Below are 14728 nucleotides of genomic sequence, written 5' to 3'. Positions count from 1 at the left end.
GTTAGATGGTTAGGTTAAAGTGTTGAGATGTCAGGGAGAATGCTATGCATTGTTGCACCAATGACTAACACCTTGGCAGAGGCAGTGTGATGGTGTGAGGCGGCACCCCTATCAGGAAAAACAAGGCTTGTCTTCATTGGCGGCAATCTCAATGCAGAGAGATATTGTTAGGGATTCAAGCACAATAGCGCACCTAGTTCTGGAAACTATAATACATGTGGTAATGTTTAGTGTTAGAATTATAGTTTGTGTGGTTAGATATTAGTTATTACATTAACCTGTTAGATATAATAATTGCAATATGAAACAAACACAATGTATAGTCATTTAAGTCACATAATTACTGTACACTTTAACATCCTGCTACAATGCAAGACCTGGAGACGCATGCTAATTGTCGTCTTTTATGGATTTCTTCAAATTTTCTTCCTGTCAGGTAGTGAATGAGCAAAGGATGTAAGACAGCCCTGCGAGGCAAATATTTGATTTAAACATAATGGTTAAGATGTGATGAACTGGTATGATTTAAGATGTGTTATTATTAAAGTTTACTAGCAATTAGATAATTATATTATGCATGTTATGTTTACATAAAGAAGCTTCAAGCCAACGGTGTGATCATTGAATGTACTGTAGTATTAAGTGAATAGGGATTGGTCAGGTCAGTGAGGTATTTCAGATTTGACCATCAGATGGAGCCAGGAGAGACTGATATGATGACTTGGAGCAGAAAGGAAATTTACGCGAGATTGGAAGAGCTGAGCTGGAGAAGGACCAGGCAGAAGCCAGCCTCCGTCGAACCAATATTAATGGTCATATGAGACTGGACAAGGGGACTTCTCTATTTCGCAAAATATTATACTATTCATACTTAATTTTTCACTTTAACTTTATTGCTTGTTACTTCTGTTGGTTATTAAATATTTTATCATTTTTATACTAAAGCCAATTGACTTTTTATGACTTCTCTTCTCAGAAGGGGCGAGGGTAACAGTAGTGTTCTTTGATAAGAGGTTCAGAACTCCACAATATCAAGGAGAAGAATTTGGGAGTAGAGAGACTGGAATGACCTGCCAACAGTCCTGACCTCAACACTATTGAAAGCGTGTGGGATCAGCTTGGGCGTGCTGTTCGTGATTAGGTGACCAACACAACTATGTTGACTAACTCGCGACAAATCCTGCTTCAAGAGTGGAACGCCATCCCACAGCAGTGTGTGACCAGGCAGCATGTCATTTAGCTGACGCTGTTATCCAAAGCGACTTACATTGCAATATAACCCATGAGTTACATTTAGCCTGGGGAGCAATTGGGGGTTGGGTGTCTTGCTTAGGGGCACTTCGACATGGCACATGGGGCAGCCGAGATTATGAACCGCCAACCTTGCGGCTCCCAGCGCACCACACTACTCCATGCGCCACCATAGCCACCATACATTCTTCCACACACTACTGAGTCTCCTGACTAATGAATTGTTAAGTTGCCAATATTACTTTATTTATTTATTGTTACTGATAGAGTTCAATCATCCAATCCACCGAACAACACCAAGAGTCAATAGCAACAGCAGAATAAGTTGTTTTTTCATGGGCGCAACCCGCATAAATGCATGTTTCTAACAAATGGGGCACCATTTAAAAAGAGATATATCAAAATAATAATAATTGTTTCTGCTGCTTAATGAATGCATTAACCCTGCCACATGTCAGCATTAGACCACCCGCCGTCCAAGTCCAGTGATCAGTCAGGGCTTTCACACTCTGTTTAGATTATTCATTTAATCATCATTTATTTAAAGGGCAACAATTTGTATGTGTGTATGTGTAGATGAGTTCTTCATCTGTCTACCCATTAATTCACAAGCCATCCAGCTTTTCTATTCCTTTCTTGAAGACAATAGCAGGCACCCTCTAGTAATTTCTATTATGCTGGACGAAAATGGTGTTGCATTGATTTAGATTCTTCATACTCTCAAGGATGTAGTTGCTTCCTAGGTAATCTATTTTTCTGAAAAATAATGCTAGTCTAAACTGCGATTCCTCCCCCGCCAACCCCGCATCCCTCCAATTTAAATAAAAAATTACCAGTTATTTAATTGTCCTTTTGCTACACTTAAGATGACTACAGCTTTTGTTCGCCGATTTGGTACGGCTATGTTTTATTGGTTAGGAAAAAACCTTTATGTGCAGAAATGAACAATCAGAGATTGTGGTCCACAGAACACTATGACCGACACTAATAATTTGGTTAAAAATGAACATTTTTTGAACGTCTATTTGTAGATGTGGGTAAAAGCAAGATGTCACCTAGTTAATCATTCTTTCTGGAATGCTACAACATCACCTTCAGTGCTACAACAGTGATCTCTCCCTGATAAAAAGACAACATTGATAGCTTTTCATGTGCAGCACAAACAGACACACAAACTTGTTAAATAAAAATGATACCAAAATGAACACCAATCAGAGCTTTGTTGGCTTTGAAGGATTTTTCAAACAAGGTATTCAAAATTTGGGTGACATTACCAAATATGTTACGTGAGTTTAGAAAATGTCTTAGTGTTCATTTGTTGTTCATGAAATTGTGTATCACTGGTCTAAAGTGTCTGTTTAAGTGTAAGCATTGAAAGGAAAAAATTCCATTCAATGGATGCATGACATTTTGTTATGCAGCAGAAACTTCAACTCAAATTTTACAACCCAATATATGTGAAGTGATCACTAAACAAACCAGGTCAGTTAGTTTAGTGTCAATTGATGTAGACAACTTAAAATGACACTTGAAAAGTAATGAGAAATGAAAATTAAGGCACATAAAACATCTGAGGAAGTTGAATCTTTGTTTATATTTCAGAGAATGAAAATGAAGAGATGTATTAAATGTAAATGTACAGCAAGGGCATGTAAAAAAATTTGCTTTTTGTTCACAATTCTTTTTAAATCACAGAGGAAAACATTGCTTTATATATACTCCAGAAATTGGCCGGTCAAGGTTTTAAGTAATTGTTAAATTATGTTGTTTGAGGGTTTTTTTCTGTGTTAAGCTTCAATGAGGGCTTTTAAGTTGTACACATGTATTTTTATTTTACCAAGAGCACAAACATGTGTTGTAATCTAATGTATTGACATTTAGGCCCCCCAAAGGTATGCATAGTTTTATGAGTTGAACTACAATACACTTTGAATCATCAGTTGACTAAATGTCCTAAGGTGTGAATCAATGTGCACTAAGCACTAAAAGCAGTTGGCACTAAAAGTGTCGGCCAAAAAGTATGAAAATGAAAAGTTGCATGCAGTTTATGTATAGTCAGACAGTCAATCAGAAAGCTTACCAGATTTGAGTAATATTGGAATCTCAAAAAGTAATGAATTGTCAACAAGAAATAAAAGGAAAGTTCATTTTTACTGACTGCTAGAGGCAGTTCTTAACACTGGATGACTTACATAAACAGAGTCACGAAAAGGGTTGGGTACCGAGAACCGGTGCTTTATTGGTAGTGTTTGTTTCACCGGTCCACATTGCCTGCTACCTCAAACTTGCTCTTCATCAGTTGTTCGGAGTGCCTAGTAAGGATGCAGGGCTGTTCACATTGGAGTTAGCTGCAAGCCTGATGCACATAATTGGCACTGACTGTAATACCTGTTGGTCAAGCTTGGGTTTGTGTCATGTCGTCACGTCTGTTTTTGAACATCCTGTTTTATTTTGGTATCTAATTCTCCTCTCGTTTCAAGTGCCTTGCCCTTCCTCATGTGTCTCCCGTTGATTGTCTTCCCTGATTCCTAATTGTGTCCACCTGTTCCCTTACCTCCCTCATGGATACTTATAGTCTGCGTCTCCCCTTGTCCTGTGCCAGTGTGTCTTGCATGTTCATGTATCCACACCCGCGTCATAGTTGTTAAGGAGAAGAATTCTCATTTGTTTTTGATTATTGTTAACCAGTAGAATGGAGGAATAAATCTGTGTCAGTCAACCCTTCTCTGCATCCTTGTCCTTCCCTCCTGCCCCGGGCCTGACACTGACCACTCAAAGAGGGTTTTTTTTTTATATCAATGTTGGACTTATAAACTCTGCAAGTGGTCTTTTCAGTCTCTCGGTTTGCCCAGTGTGAGCTTGGTTATGGCTCAGCTCTCTTTGAGATAATGAAATAACAATTAATGGGAAAGCTGTTGCCATTTGCTCATTTGTTCGTTCACTAGCAGGGCAGTAGCATTGGAGAAGAGACAAACCATCACAACCAACTCCGGAAACAGCCCAAAAGATTTTTTTTTTTTAATATCTGCTCATATGGTGTTAAAAAAACATGCATATAAAAACAATCACAAATCAAAACAATATATACCGCCTCTTCCATAGTTAAAGTGTTGACTTAAGATGCAGATCTGAAGGTATGCTACCCATGTTAAGAAAGAGGTGGATCCTTTTTTGACCCAGTGACACTTAAGCCAATCCATTATTTACCGTAGCCAGGAGCCTACACAGTACAGTGCGACAGTCACTGACAGGGTGGCAGAAGACAGATATCTATCTTTGAAAATAGTGTTTCTCTAGTATGTGTGAAGAGGAAATGAACAAAGTCATTGCCAAAATACATATGTTATGCTAATAAATGTCTTGCTGCAGTGATTTGCCCAATAAGGCATTTGCAAATGCAAATGTCTAACCTTCATCTTAGTAGAAATAAGACTTGTTCATGGAATTGGAATTATGTGGTTTTATGTTTTTAAGATTCCAGTCAACTATGTTTTAGTTTCTGTACAATTGGAATTATGTGGTTTTATGTTTTTAAGATTCCAGTCAACTATGTTTTAGTTTCTGTACAAATTAATTTAACTGAGGTATGACAAAAAATTGCATCACTGTTATGCTAGTGGGGGGGATGTGATAAAGCTTTGTAATCTCGTTATCAAAGTCCCTCTTTGCATGGCTGATCAAGTTAAGCTTCTTGTTTCTGCTTTACAAAAAAAAAGCTTAGTCAAGTTCACAAAATAAAAACATATCAAAGTGAATAATAAACATGGAGCAGATTGCGGTTGGGGCGTTTTGTTATACCTGGTACTGGTTGGCCTTTGCAAGCTCTTGATTGGCTGATTCCACATTGGATGATGTAGTCTGGATGTAATCTTCAATGCTGTCTAAAGAAACAAGGAGAAGACAGGAGAAATGACCGCAAATATATTTGAGTACTTGATACATTGGAGCTGGAGTTGGGCTGTGTAGGCTCTAAACTCAGCTTATTGCTGTCACCATTTCCTGACAGACTATCTGGCCCAGCTTCAGGCGATGGCTATGAAACCAGTCCGTGAGGCAAAAAAGGTTCATGACCCCTGGTTTAGGTGAGGAAACAGGAGGTGGCCACAACATTTAAGTGACAAACACCTCATGAGTTGAGACAAAGTTATAATCAATTGAGCTGAATCAATGAGCTGCGGCCTTGAGCTCCACTGCAGAAATAACCAAAGAGCCTCATATTCATGAATAGGGGAAAGAAAAGCATCTTCTCATCCCCGTTTGAAGCAATTAGAAACAAGGTTGTCATCTTAGTTGTATCCATAGCTTAAGTTTAGTTAGTACCAGTCTATTTTCAATAAAATTATTAGGCTTCAATCTTGCAGTTAAAATGGAGCATCTATAATGAAGCCATGACTTTTTTGGCCAGACTGGGGGTAATATCTGTATGAATGTGTAGCTTGAACAAGGATTTTAAATGGTTAAGCCTCTCATCTGCATTGGTGCAACCGCATCATAGTACAGGATAAATGTTTGAAGGCTATCAGACAGCCACCTCTTATAATAGAAAAAGAACCTTTTTACTGATATTTTTGGATCTTTTAGGATATTTTTAGTCATCCTATACATTAATTAATGTAAAAAGCTCATTTTACTTTATTTATTTGACTAGGTAAAATTAATTGAAAACCAACTAATTTACAATGATAACCTGGCCAAAGGGCAAAAGCACAGTCCACACAATTGACAAAAACAGCACAGATACAATGTAGTATGACAAACACATGATAATAATGGCTAAATACAACAAAGTTAATAAACACTTTACACAATATACCAAAAAGGCAAATTACTGGAAGTTCTTTGTAAAAATGGGAGAGAGATAGTAGTAAGGGCTGATTAGCAAGTACAGTAGTCAACTATAGCTTGTTGCAGCTTCTGTTTGAACATGTTGAGAGAGGTGAGGACTGTTAGTTTGAATGTATTTCATACCGAAATCATTAAGCGTTAAAATACAGTACAGACTTTGGAATGATGACCAGAATGAATTCACTGGACCTTAAATGGCGATTGCTGTCGGAAATATGAGGAAATTAAGCAGGTGCTGCTACCTGGAGAAACGCCGTCGTCGATAAAATCTAAAGCAGGGTCCCTTTTTCGCCTCGCAAGTTACTTTGTCCTCAACTTTTAATCTAATTCTTAGCAATCTACCCACTCTCCTCCTTCTCAGGCAGTATGCCCGAATAATAATTATTACGAGCAGTAGCCTTAACCAAAAAGAACAACAATGCTGCATACCCCCAAAAAATCGATATATATGAAGAAAAAAAAAAAAAAGCCTCTTGTCTGTCAGAAGACATCACGCATGAGTGGTGACCTGACGTTATTTAATTTTTTTCAATGGAAGGGATCTACCGCCACTGCATTGGTGAACAACCCGGTCCTCCTGGTCTAACGTGTGCGCTCTCTCACAGAGTGCAACCCCCCAGTGGACATTTTAGGAATACCAGCTACTTTTTTAGAAATGCAATTCTTTCTGTAATTCTCACAATAGCAAAGTCATCCGGCAGGCCGAGCTGGAACCCCGCCCCCGTTGGGCCGGGCAAAAAGATTTGTTATCACCACATAATTAGCCTCATAAATTTGCAACCAATTTAGTGAAAAACACATTTTTGGCAATTTCTCCTAAACGCTGAGTTTGATTGTCACGAAACCGTCCGTGGATCATTATTGGGTCAATGTGCCCTTGATATATCAGAACGGTGCTTGTTTTGATGAGATATGGGCTAATTAACTTTGCAAGGGATGTGGCTTAATCTGGCAGATTTTTTACTTCCAAATGACTAACCAAAATTATAGCATGTCTGAACACTGAAGACCTAAACACACACTAATATTTTTATAACTTTTGAAGAATAGGGGGCGCTGTAATTAATGGTTGAAAATCTGCCTTTTTGGCCCTTTTTTCGTGATTTCTTACAGTTGTAAAAGACCGAACTCCTCCCAGGGATTAAACCCGATTCTTTTCAAAATCGTGCAGTGTGATCCTGAGACCTTAGGCTCTAAAAATTGCTTTTTGCTGGAAGAATTTCCAAGCTATGTGTCGGGAGCATTTAAAAAAAACACACCATTCGCCACGAACGTTGAAGTTGTTATAACTCGACCATACTTTATCTAATCTGCTCCATATTTCTCATATAGCATGAACTTCTCACCCTTTAAACATCCATATGATAATTTCTGACCTGTCTTATGGTTTTAAAGAAGATATTACGGTTAATGAACTTTGCAAGCGGTGTGGCTTAATCTGGCAATATTTATAACTTCCAAATGGCTTGGCCTGCCCTCACCAAAATTGCAGGATGTGTAAATATTGAATCCCTAAACACACGCTACTTATTTCAGAATTTTTGAAGATTAGGGGGTGCTGCATTTAATCATTAAAGATATGCCTTTTGGCATATTTTCATAATTTCCTACAGTTGTAAAAGGCCGAACTCCTCCCAGGGATTAACCCAGATTCTTTTCAAATCCACGCAGTGTTGTCTTGAGACCTTGGCCTCTAAAAGTTGCAATTTGCCGGAAGAAATATTAAATCATGTGCATAGGGCGCAGATTTAAAAAAACACCTTTTAAAAGATTTCGAAGGAAGTTGGTTAATGTATGGTATTTTGAGAGGCTTTTATTTTGGGATGGAACATCAGAATGTCCTTTATTTTGGGATGGAACATCAGAATGTCCTGGTTATCAATCCTCCTGTAATACGGCCACAGGACCAAGTGTCACCTTGGGGATGTGTACTATCAACCCGAAGTGGAATGGTCATAACGGTATTGATTGTTTCCTTTTAAACCTAATCTGAAAATGACCAAATGTAGTCTGGTGATAGATTTTGAAGGAAATTGGCTCATATATGGTTTATTGAGAGGCTTTTATTTTGGACTGGTACATCAGAATGTCCTGGTTATCACCAAGTCACACCATGGTGATGTGTACTCTCTGCCTGAAGTGGAATGGTCATGAAAGTATTGATTGTTTCCTTTAAAATCTCATCTGAAAATGACTAAATGTAGTCTGGTGATTGAGATATTGAAGGAAACTGGCTCATGTATGGTATTCTGAGAAGCTTTAATTTTTAATGGTACATCAGAAGCTCCTGGTTATATGTTGACATAAAAGGCCTAAGACCATGATGATGTCAAAGATAAAGTTTGCAAAGCGGCATTCCTGGCGTTGCTCCAGACGGTTAACGACCACTGACTTGCGAACGCTTCGTCCGACCGCCGCAGGGTTCCTCGGCCGCATTTGTAACCGTCTGGCCAGTGCCCCGATGTGCAAGGAGTAGCGAGGACCTGTCCAATGCTGCTCGCAGCTTTAATTATTATTTTTTTAAGGTGTTAAGGTGTTAAGTGGAAGTCTGCCCAACCATGATCTTTTCCTTAACCTAAGGAGGTGGTTTTGTTGCATGAACATTAACCATGGGTTTAAAGTGAGCTCCATCAATCTTTTGAACCTACAATGCGAGATCTATGAAGAAAGTTCTATTCAAGTAGGAAGTGTAATCATAAACAATTTTGTTAGATGATGTATTGTAAGAACATGGTAATGGCAAGGCAACCCACAACGCACGATAAACGAGACATGGTACTTATTTCAAGGGAGGCGCACACTGTGTATGAGCGCACGTGTCAGGACAAAACTTCAGTGCGCAGCGAGTGCAGCAATTGTGTACTCTCTTTTGCGTTGTGATAACATCAATATCCCAGCACATGAGTTTGTTTTTGGCTCCAACAAGCCGTTCATGGCAGAGTACGGAATACAGGTGTAATCTGATAAGGATACACGAGTTAGGATCCTCATAGTACACCTTGTAGCTGCAAAGAAAAAAAACAACAATGTAAGCTAAGTATTGGTTAGCATGTTACAATACAATGGAGCTTCAGATCAATTTACCATGTTGACAGCGTGGGGCGGACTAACATTAAGATACTGGGTACCACACTCACGTCTGCAGGAGTCCACTAGAGGGCGCCCACGTGAGCTCCCACTCGCCTGTCTCTGTAATAATCTGTTGTATTTGTAGCATTGAAGTGGAATCATTAATCTTGTTACACGTGGAGTTGACAATTGTACACAAAATGGTGGTTGACCAGCTGCACATAAACAAAGAGCCATTAAGCAAAAACGCCAACCAAATAGCCAACAAAACTAGTGTAGGTGTTGAGAGGTGTACTTAAACAAAACGCATACTCTAACAAAGAATAAATCAAAATGGTGCTTGTGGAGAGAGAGAGCACAACAAACTTTAACACCTGGCTAGCTCCACCGAGATGTGCAACCTGTCACCTTAACGGGTCTCCCCCAGCTCCACCGGTCTCCAATCTGAAAACAAAAACATAGACAGAGAAGTAGAAGGGGGGCCAGAAGGGCGTAACACCCCCCCCCCCCCCCCCATAAAGGGACCCACAATCTAACACAAATTAACAAACAAAACCAAATAATCCAACTTCAAAAACTGTACAGACCAAATGATCCCCAACCTGTGCCCATGCCACTGACTCAACCAAATCGCCTGACTCTATCAACTCTCAGCAACCACAGTACCTGGAAGAAACAATTTAAGAGAAAGACATGGAGACAACGAAACTGGAGGAAGAGGAAGAAAACACTGTACAGACTGTCACAACCTGGCTCTTTGGGCCATGACAAAATGGGAGTTGCACTGGAGTTTTAAAGTGGTTTAATTATTCTTTATTTAACCAAGGGCAGGGAAAATCATCAAAAATTACAGATGGGATGTGAATGTCAGGGCTTCCTTCTCCCCTACTGGATAATTCAGCGGACAGCTGTTGAATTTTCGGGAGAGGTAACTAACGGCATGCTCTAAACCATTCGCGCCGCCTTGGAGTAGAACGGCAACTGCCCCTACATTACTGGCGTCAACATACAAACTAAAAGGCTGTTCCAAACGTGGGGCAGCAAACACAGGGCCAGAGTTAAGAAGCCGCTTGACAGTATCAAAAGCACGCTGACAGAGGGAGGACCAGATCAAACACGACCGTTTTTTCCGCAAGTCTGTTCGAGGTGCTACCACCGTAGAGAAGTTGAGGCAAAATCCCTGATAGTATCCAACCATACCAAGGAAGCGTTGGAGCTCATTCTTGGTAGTAGGTGGTGGAAACAGATCAATGGCAGAAACCTTTGCCCTTACTGGGAGGACACGACCGTGCCCGACCACTTTTCCAAGGGAGGTCACTGTTGCCTGGGCAAATTCACATTTGGCCATATTTACGGTGAGATCAGCCAAATGCTCCAAGAGCTTGCGTATTCCCACCAGATGACTCTCCCAAGAGTCACTATAAACCAACACATCATCTAGATGCTAGATGCCGGTTCATGAGACTCTGAAAGGTAGACAGATGACTTAACGGCTTCTCCAGGGTTGCAAGGGACTGGCATAGTTAATTTGCCTTTCTACGGTCAGGGGTAGCAACAAGATAGTTAAAATCGGACAACTTACGTACCACAGTGTATGGGCCACTGAATTTGGCCTGAAAAGGAGAACTGACGATAGGTAGACAGGCCAGCACCTGATCACCTGGCCTGAAGTAACTTGGATCCGCCTGCCAGTCAAACAACCTTTTCATCCTCATCTGGGAGGACGCCAGTATCTCCTTAGCTATCTCACATGCTACGTAAAATTGGTGTCTGAAACCGCTAACATATGTTAACACATTTGAAGGGGCCTCAACCGCGTTCCAATCCTCCTGTAATACGGCCACAGGACCACGCACCACCAAAAACAAGGTCATTAGGACTGAACCCAGTCTCTTTCCTGCGATACCTCTGTAGCTGCAAGGCACGTAGCTGTGATTTCAAGGTCTGATGGAAGCGCTCCAGAGCGCCTTGACTTTGCGCATGATACGCAATGGCTTGGTTATGTTTAACCCGAAGTTGTGTCAAAACTTGTGCAAACATATGCAAAGTAAAGTTGGAATCCTGATCGCTCTGGATCAATTTAGGTATCCCAAAAACTGAGATAAACTGTGACAGAGCTTTCACAACATATTTTGTTGTGATGTGGATAGGCTGTCAACATGGGCTCAATATAGGTGCTACCAGCTTTAAAACAGGGCAACAGTCCAACAGAATTGATAATCAGATGCTAAAAAGGATAGCCTATAACAGTAATAGGTTGCAGCGGAGCTGAACTTAAACCCTGATTAGGCTTCCCAGTCAACTGACAAACATGGCAGGTTTTGATGTAAGCCGAAATATTTTTACTTCAAACGAGGCCAATAAAATGACATCCAGAAGTGTCCAGAAACATCATGAGATGTCTTCATAACTAGATCCTTAAGTTTAGAAGGAATCACAATCTGAACAATAGCGCCTCCTACAAAACTTTGGCTGTGAGGCAGCCATTTCCTCACTAACAACCCACTTTGATAGTAGTAACCCTGGGCGGCACTCCAAACGTCCTCAACAGGAAGTACATGGTCATATAGCTCTTTCGGAGTAGGATCAGCAGACTGCTTCACCACAAGATCGCTGTGGGACATGGAAAGCGGTACACCATCTAAAAGATTATCAGTCTGGTTGGTTTTGTGCTGCCTAGGTTCGATTTTGGCTGTAGTGTTAGCACGGCTCATAGCACGAGTCACAGAGCAAGCAGAAAATACCTCTGGGTAGCTCTGTATGCTTTAATCGTTGGCTTCTACAAAGGATGGAGTATTTGAAACAACCAATGAAGGTACAAAAGCACATGCAGACCATCAACAGGCAAAAAGGGAGGCACACCAAGGGTAACCTTACCTTGCACCAAGTCAGAATTAAGTTCCACTTTGTGCAGGGGAACAGACAACGTAGTCAAAACCATCCCTAGAATCAGGACACTGGTTTCTGTATTAGTCTCCAAAGAGAAAGGCGGGACAGATTCCAATACAAATGATTGCGAGGCACCAGTGTCTCGCAAGATCTTAACAGGTACTTGCACCTCACTTCTCAAAATGGAAACATATCCATTTGTGAATAATGGCGAATAATCAGTACCGATTGGTGGGGACAATTTTTAAACATGTGAAACTGACCCAGCTAGAGCAACAAGCTTCGAAAACTTCTGTTCTTCCAGTGTCCCTTTCCCTGACAATAATTACAGACCTTACTTGCTTTACTGAGTTAGCAGATCACGTAATCAGTAATTCAGGGACCAGTTCATATGCCTGCAAGACGCCAGTCTTAACCTTTTACATAAGGAATATGTATCTTGTGCGAATGTGTAAAAACGCATTGAAGCATCAACGTGCGATCTGCATCAGGCCAAGCACGAGAGTCAGCCACACGTTAACAAAGGTTAACAAACAGATGGGGATCTTTTCTTTTGACACGGTTTGGGTCTTCTTCCTGTTTTATTTTGTAGTTTCATGTCCTTTGTTCCTGGTGTTAGCTTCACTTTCTGCCTTGTCCTGTGATTGTCTGATTGTTTCCACCTGTGTCCAATTACCTGCACCTCTCTTGTATATTTAAGCACTGTGTGCCTGGTGTGCCTTGTCGCATCATTGTTAAATGTTGTTCAGTGTTGGTTCACGTCAGTCCGCAGTCCTCGAGTCGGAATTATTAAAGAGCACTTGTTGTTTTGAAACCCTGCGTCTGAGTTCTTCCTGGCTCTATCTGCACCAGCCGCTGTGACATCTGTGAACTTGGGCAACAACCTTCAAAACAACTGCGAAAACAAATAAGCTGACAAAATAGATCTTACAGTGTCCTTGACACTAATCTCAACATGGTAAGTCACTCAACTTCAATAGATGTTCCTTTGTGAATTTCAGAAGCAATTCTTCAGAAGGAGCCTTAACAAAATCAATAGATGCCATAATGCTACACCTAGGAACTAGTTAAGCCTGGAACACACCAAGCCGACGCCGATGAACTAGTGGCGACGTGAGCAGACTGCAGAATCGGCTCACTTCGGCAGCGTCTGGGTCCAAAGTTGCCCTGTCACACCAAGCCGATTCTCAACACCTGACGGCCAAGTAGCACGTTCGTTCTGTGCCTGCGTAAGAGGAAATACCTTCCGTACCAGCAGGTGGCAGTATTGGTTCGCTGGCTGAGCAGCCAATCAGAATGATCAGAAGGCCCGACCGACCAACAAGCCCCGATGCCGAGTCAACATGTCGAACTGGCCGTCACAAAGCCGACGAGGACCAAATTCGGCGGCCGGTGCGGAACACACTGAGGACATTTAGTCTGCCGACCTACGAAAGCTGCCCGACGCCCGACCGTCGGCTTGGTGTGTTCCAGGCTTAAGGTGCCCAACAGTACAATCCGTAGCTACCAACAAAGATACAGTCGACTCAACAGTGTACAAACAGATGAGTGTATTTTGCAATATTCCCCAAATCCTATGGTTAACTCAACGATAGTCTTCAGTGGCTTTGCGTTGGGTACTGATGCACTGAAGCCCGCTGGCACAAAGGAGGACCCAGCTAGCTGGTGACCAACCCTGAACCAAGGAATGTGTTCCCGAGACAACTGCTCAACCCGCTATCACCACACAAAAATGACAAAAAAGCACAACATGCCCCCAATGGGAACACGTCGCTATGCCTAACAGGGGAGAAGACCGGTAGTGGGAAAACACTCATACACTGAAAAGACAACTTACCTTCATCAACCGATGACCCAACAGGAAACATGCCTGTGTCTCTTGCCAGAACTGGAAAAGAGACCTTGCAAACCTCTATCCACCAAACAAAACTTGGATTAATTTAAGACTGTCGCTAGTCAATGATATTGCCCAATAGGGGTTTTGATGTGTTAAAACAACTTGATGTGAATGGTAAATAAGCTTTTCTAGTCTTCCGGCGACTCAGTCGTATGAGACTACGTTCAAGACATTCAATTCATACACTGACGGCAGCCAGTGTAACACTACTGGACATGTGTTCGAAAAGACACAAAATGGACTATGCTGAAAGTCTCAAAGGTAGCAGCGTTTGTGTTCTCTGCGGGATGCAGGTTGCAATTCTCAGTTATCAGAGAACTCACAGCAGATGAAACTCTGAGAGGCTGATAAAAAACACTTGCTGCAGTGTGACATCATTGATTGGCGCACAGCTTGAATCATTACCAACTTGAAAGCTTAAGAGCCGTACACCAGCATGTGACTTAGTTGGTTCTGTTTGAGTTTACAATTTGTAAATTATAAATGAGAGGAGCTCACTGACTACTACTTTATTTTTTTGATTTTCACTATACACAAAAACATGACATACAAGAAGCTCATCCATTGTTGTTAGAGCATTGACCTAAAGACTCTCTTACTAGAATGCACAATAAAGGTATTAAGCAGGTTGAGTAAGTGTATTGACCTTAATGGTTTTTGATAAATATTTTATTGTGAAGTTATTATGTGCTGGGAGTCAGTGTTAAAGAAAGCCCTTTGGAAGAAAATAATTATTCTCATTTATGTACATTATGTTTTTATCTAAATATTAAACAC

The 14728-nt window shown here is 41.0% G+C and overlaps 1 protein-coding gene across 7 annotated transcripts in view; it reads right to left on the bottom strand.

The window, feature by feature from the left end:
- Nucleotides 1-14728, bottom strand: part of tsnare1 (T-SNARE Domain Containing 1) — a 161088-nt gene that overhangs the window by 63791 nt on the left and 82569 nt on the right. For 4 of the 7 annotated variants that reach the window (XR_009957046.1, XR_009957045.1, XR_005114474.2 and 1 more), the window contains one exon: nucleotides 5050-5132. The exons of 2 other annotated variants lie outside the window; for them this stretch is intronic. Coding sequence is in view for 2 of the 5 variants with exons in the window: in XM_062565318.1 (XP_062421302.1) it covers nucleotides 5050-5132 (83 nt within the window). In the remaining 3 variants the exon portion in view is untranslated. One more of the 7 variants, XM_037454913.2, reaches the window with a different exon arrangement.

The sequence above is a fragment of the Pungitius pungitius genome, chromosome 11 (assembly GCF_949316345.1).
Source record: "Pungitius pungitius chromosome 11, fPunPun2.1, whole genome shotgun sequence".
Taxonomy (NCBI): domain Eukaryota; kingdom Metazoa; phylum Chordata; class Actinopteri; order Perciformes; family Gasterosteidae; genus Pungitius; species Pungitius pungitius.
Note: the sequence above shows the minus strand (reverse complement) of the source record. Positions and strands in the feature narration are given on the sequence as shown.